General features: G+C 42.3%; 1 protein-coding gene across 1 annotated transcript; it reads right to left on the bottom strand.

Annotated features, from left to right (window-relative positions):
- Positions 1-641: 641 nt before the first annotated feature.
- Positions 642-2,096, bottom strand: LOC138871512 (uncharacterized). The gene is made up of 4 exons (XM_070149394.1): positions 2,005-2,096; positions 1,542-1,608; positions 1,124-1,409; positions 642-931 (listed from the first exon to the last, which is right to left on the bottom strand). Exons 1-4 carry the CDS (start codon positions 2,094-2,096, stop codon positions 642-644), a joined length of 735 nt encoding a protein of 244 aa, XP_070005495.1.
- Between the last annotated feature and the right edge of the window lie 3,965 nt (positions 2,097-6,061).

Here is a 6,061-nt window from a genome sequence, read left to right on the forward strand (position 1 = left end):
GTTCCCCTAGGTAACACCTGACTATTATGGAAATAGAGTTTTTTGAAAATACAGAATTGTTGATAAAAATAGAGTTGTTTTAGAAATGTATTGATATATCAAGTAATTTTTTATGAACTAGTGACTGCAACACGTCTCAAAGGCATTGCAGCTCTCCTATGGAATTTTGAGGGTCCTCCTAAAAATTCTGCCCCAGTTTGGTAGATGATCTTTTCACTGTTGGCGGATGATAGGCCTTGCTGAAACTTCTTCAAAATATTCAGAATCCTTCTCAAAATTCTGCCCCAGTTTCTTAACTGATTACTGACTTTCTGGCATGCGATGGCGTTGTGAGCGTCCTCCTCAAAATTCTACCCTAGTTTTTTATCTTGGGGGATGTGGAAATTTTATTATGATATATGACCGAACCCACAGGGCTGCCTATGTATCCTCTCTTAAATGGGAATCAGGTCGAGCGTAGTAAAATTACATCAAATGGGGAAGTGTAAACAATTTAAGCATAGTATCTCTTGTTTGCGTCTGAATTGATTGGCTTTGGCCAGATTTTTCCATCCATTTCTGCAAGTATGAGTGTTCCCCCTATCAGCACCATGTGAATCATGTACGTACCTTGCCAGTTGGGAGAAAATTTTCCTTTGGCTTCATCTTGATGTGGGAAGATCTTCTTCAACACCAACTGACCTGGTGCAAATTGCCTCAGTTTTGTTGAAAGCTATGGACATTCTGTTCTGATAAAGTTGGCCGTGACACACTGCGTTCATCCTCTTTCCATCGACGAGGGCCAATTTTTCATAGCGACTCCTTATCCACTCAGCATCAGTGAGTTTAGCTTCCTGTATGACTCTCAAAGAACGAATCTCTACTTCGGCTGGGATGACAGCCTCGGTATCATAAATCAACATGTAGGGGGTTTCCCCGATTGATGTGTGAACTGTAGTGCGGTACCCCAACAAAGCAAAAGGTAGCTTTTCATGCCATTGTTTGTGGTTCTCTACCATTTTCCTTAGTATCTTCTTGATGTTTTTGTTGGCGGCTTCTATAACTCCATTCATTTGAGGTCTGTAGGCTGTAGAATTCTTGTTCTTGATTTTGAAAGTTTCACACTTAGATTTCATCATATCACTGTTGAGATTGGCGGCATTATTAGTAACAATGGATTTGGGAACACCGAATCGACAAACAATTCGTTTCTTGATGAAATCTGCGATGACTTTCTTGGTTACAGCTTTGTAGGACGCAGTCTCTATCCATTTTGTGCAATAATCAATGGCTACCAGAATAAACCTATGTCCATTTGAAATAGTGGGCTCAATTGGACCAATAACATCCATTCCCCAAGCAGCAAATGGCCAGGGTGAGCTTGTTGCATTCAGCTCTTTTGGCGGCACTTTTATCATATCAGCATGCACCTGGCATTGAAAGCATTTGCATACATACTGGATGCAATCTATCTCCATGGTCATCCAAAAGTAACCGGCCCTAAGTATCTTCTTAGCCAAGACAAAACAATTTATGTGTGGGCCACAAGTCCCGACATGTACATCCTCAGGTATCTTAGAATCTTCCTTTGCGTCGACACATCTTAGCAAACTCAAATCAGGAGTTCTCCTGTACAAGATTCCTTCGTTGTGGAAAAACTGATTGGACAATCTTCTGAGTGTGGTTTGCATGCTCCAGAATGGGACTAATATAATTCTTATCTGGATGTTGTATCATAGATGACAAGGTGGCCAATGCATCGGCAAACTCATTTTGCATTCTAGGAACATGTCAGAATTCTATCTTCGTGAACCTCTTTCTCAATTCCTGCACATGCTGCAGGTATGGAATTATCTTGGAATTCTTAGTGGCCCACTATCCTTGTACTTGGTGCACGAGCAAATCTGAATCACCGATCACCAACAACTTCTGAATGTTTATGTCGATTTCCATGTTGGGCCCTAGTATGTAGGCTTCATACTCTGCTATGTTGTTGGTGCAGGGAAATCTGAGGTTAGCAGATACCAGATAATGTTGACTCGTTTCTGATACCAACACTGCTCCAATGCCCACTCCTTTAAAATTTGTAGCTCCATCAAAGAAGATCCTCCAACCATCGTATGCTTCGGTAATGTCTTCTCCTACAAATGATACTTCTTCATCAGGAAAATACGTCTTCAAAGGTTCTTATGCTTCTCCCATTGGATTTTCAGCAAGGTGATCTGCCAGTGCTTGTCCCTTGACTGCCTTTTGAGTTACGTAGATGATGTCAAACTCACTCAACAGTATTTGCCATTTGGCCAACTTTCCAATCGGCATGGGTTTCTAGAATATGTACTTTAGAGGGTCCATCCTGGATATGAGATATGTAGTGTAAGCACAGAAGTAATGCCTCAATTTCTGAGTTGTCTAGGTCAAAGCACAGCAAGTGTGTTCAAGCAAAGAGTATCGTGCTTCATAAGGTGTGAACTTCTTACTCAAGTAATGTATGACATGCTCTTTTCTTCTTGTCTTGTCATGTTGTCCAAAAACATATCCAAAGGCTCCATCTAATACATATAGATAGAGTAGCGAAGGTCGTCCTGGTTCTGGCGGGACCAGAATGGTTGGTGTGGATAGGTACTCCTTTATCTTGTCAAAAGATTTCTAACAATCCTCTGTCCAGCTTGTTTCAGCATCTTTCCTCAGCATCTTGAAGATGCGTTCACATATGACTGTAGACTATGCTATTAATCGACTGATGTAGTTGAGACGTCCTAGGAAGCTCATTATATCCTTTTTTCTCTTAGGTGGTGGCAATTCCTGAATAGCTTTGTCTTTGGATGGATCTAGCTCGATCCCTCGACGGCTGACAATGAATCCCAATAACTTCCCTGCGGGATCCCCGAATGCACACTTTTTGGGGTTTAACTTTAGATTGTACTTCCTTAACCTGTCAAAGAACATTCTCAAGTCTTCTCTGTGATCTGCGGCCCTCTTGGTTTTTGATGATGACATTGTCCACATGCACCTCTATTTCCTTATGTATCATGTCATGGAAGATAGTTTTCATGGCTCTCATGTATGTGGCCCCATCATTCTTCAGACCGAACAACATCATCTTGTAACAGTATATACCCCAAGGTGTAATAAAAGTTGTCTTCACTACATCTTCTTCATCCATCGAAATCTGGTGATAGCCCGCGAAGCAATCTACAAAAGATTGGAGTTCATGCTTGGCGCAATTATCGATCAGGATGTGTATATTTGGCAGTGGGAAGTCGTCCATGGGACTTGCTCTGTTTAAATCCCGATAGTCAACACATACTCTGACCTTCCTATCCTTCTTCGGAACTAGCACAATGTTAGCTAACCAGGTTGGGTACTCAACCACCCTGAGAACTTTGGCCTTGATCTACTTGGTAACTTCCTCCTTGATTTTCAGGCTCATGTCTGGTTTGAACTTTCTGAGTTTCTGTTTTACTGGCGGACATATGGGATTAGTAGGCAACTTGTGAGCCACTATAGACGTGCTTAAGCCGGTCATGTCATCATATGACCATGCAAAAATATCCTCATACTCCTTGACGGTCTCAATGTTTCCCAAATTTACTACTTCGGTCTTGTCCAAATTGGACTTAGGCTTATTCTTAAAGTTTTAAACCTCCCTGACAATTTCCTCAGGTATCTCATCTTCTTCATTTGAATCACTATTCTCATGTTGTGTTGCCTCATTACATCTCATAGTCACCGGTTCATCAAGAAAAGTAATAATAATGCTGTAGAAAGGAAAAATGTAAAGATAGTAGTGAATAATAAAGAGCAAATGTATTTGATTAAAACTAGAAAAAAATCATCCAGACAAACTACGGCTCGACGAATCGAGCATTTATTTTGAAACAAGTAAATCTTAAAACAAAATTATGGGAAATCTTAAATGCCTAGAATGGCTATAGAAGTAAAACCTGCCAAGCAACCCAGAGACTCGGCGGGATCGGGATGGTGAAGTGGTCAAATTCCTGAGAACATCTCTCTTCTTTACTATCTGAATGGTGAGGCCTTCTTCCTCCTCCCCCTCAATTATGGAACTACACTCCATGTCCTCATCCTCCAAGAACAAATTCTTCAACCCAGCTAGTGCTTCCTCTTCCGCAGTCCCCCATATTGTGTCAGCTTGGTGAAAAGCTTGTTCCAAGCATGGCACTGGTTGCTCAATAGGGTAATACGGTCCTCACCATAGAGGGGACCAATTTCTGTACTCTTTCCATGTGTACTGGAATCCGATCACAAAGGTGGTACCATGATTTTTCAAATGTATCGGTTTAGTGATGCCTTGGAGGTTCTTTCCCAATCCTTTGCCGGGTTAATATCCAGACCAAGCTAGTATACTTTCTATCTTACTGCTCCCCTCCTAGCCTTCTTCTATGTCCAATGGCCGGGATGGTTTGACTAGTGTAAATGGGGTTACTCCTGTCGCCGTGGATGATCACCTCCTGATGATTCCATTCGAATTTCATGGCTTGATGTACTGTGGAAGGCACTGCTCTATAGGCATAGATCCATGGTCAGCCTAACAGAAGAATATATGAGGCTAGTATGTCAAGCACCTAAAACTCGACATCGAACCAAGTTGTCCCCATTTGTAAGCAAAGGATGATTTCCCCGATCGTGGCCCTTTTGGACCCATCGAAAGCTTTCACATTCATGCTTCCTACCCGTATTTTATGGAAACATTTGTCCAACCTTTTCAGAGTGTCCAATGGACAAATATTTAGGCTTGAATCTCCGTCAACCAAGACCCTAGCAAAGAATTTATCTTCAAATTGCACTGTAATGTACAATGCTCGATTGTGATTCAGCCCCTCAGGTAGTAGCTCATCTTCGTGGAGGATAATCTTATGACTTTCCAATACTCGCCCCATCATGTTGACATTTCTCCACCAGTGATGTTATTGGGTACATAAGCCTCGCTCAGCACTTTCATTAAAGTGTTCTTATGTGCTTCTGAATTTTGCAACAATGACAGGATGGATATTTGAGCTGAGGTTTTGTTCAGATGGTCAATGACAGAATACTCCTTTGCTTGTACTTTTCCTCACAGGTCATCCGGATAAGTCTCAATGATAGGCTGCCTAGTAGTGGCATCCTTACTTGAACCTCCCAAATGTTTAGGTGTGTCAGATTTCTCTACCTTGGCCTTCCTTTTCGCCGAGCCTCGACAACATAATCCCAAGGTATTGATTTTGAGTTGAATGGAGGTGTGGTTGATGCTGTCATCGTGAAAGGTGTGACCACTTCCACTTCAAATGGAGCGGGGGTGGCTGCAGGCGGATCCACTTCTACCTCGAATGGATCTGATGCAGTTACCTCAACCTCAATTGGTGTATGAGTCTATACCACAATAGGAGTAAGTGTGATTGCAACTTTTAAGTCATCACCTTCTCGAATAATCCCAATCGATCCCTAAGGGCCCCATTCTTCATTTGTCTCTATCACATGTACTCCACCACCTCTATGATCAGGGAGGGGATTGTCATGGACATTAGGTACGGCTTCCTATTCCTATATGACCTTGTTGTCAATTAGCATATGGATCTTATCCTTTAATGTTCAACACTCAGCAGTGATGTGCCCCTTCATACCGGAATGGTACGCACAAGTTTTGTTCGGATTGACCCATTGAGATGTGATTTCTAATGCCACAGTGGGAACATGAGTGACGTAACCCATGGCTTTCAACATTTCATACAATTGGTCGATGGCGGTGTATTGTCTGGGTGGCTTGTAGTCGAAGTTGGGTCTTGGTCTTGGAAAGTTTTGACGAACTGGAGGTGATTGGAAATGGGATAGTTAGGAGTTATAGGTGTGGTGGACAGTGGCTGGTTGGGAATATCTAGGAGATGAGGGTTGATATGTGGGTGGTGGTGCTTGGTATGTGGGTGGAGGTGTTTGATAGACAAGGGGAGATTTTGGGCCGTGGGCCACCATTATTGCCCCAACATCTCTCTTCTTTGATATGCCACCTGATTGTAGTGCCTTATTTGCGGCCTGTAATGCCTTAAAATTCGTTACCATCCCGCTCTTGATTCCTTCCTCGATTCTT

The sequence above is a fragment of the Nicotiana sylvestris genome, chromosome 6 (assembly GCF_000393655.2).
Source record: "Nicotiana sylvestris chromosome 6, ASM39365v2, whole genome shotgun sequence".
Taxonomy (NCBI): Eukaryota; Viridiplantae; Streptophyta; class Magnoliopsida; order Solanales; family Solanaceae; genus Nicotiana; species Nicotiana sylvestris.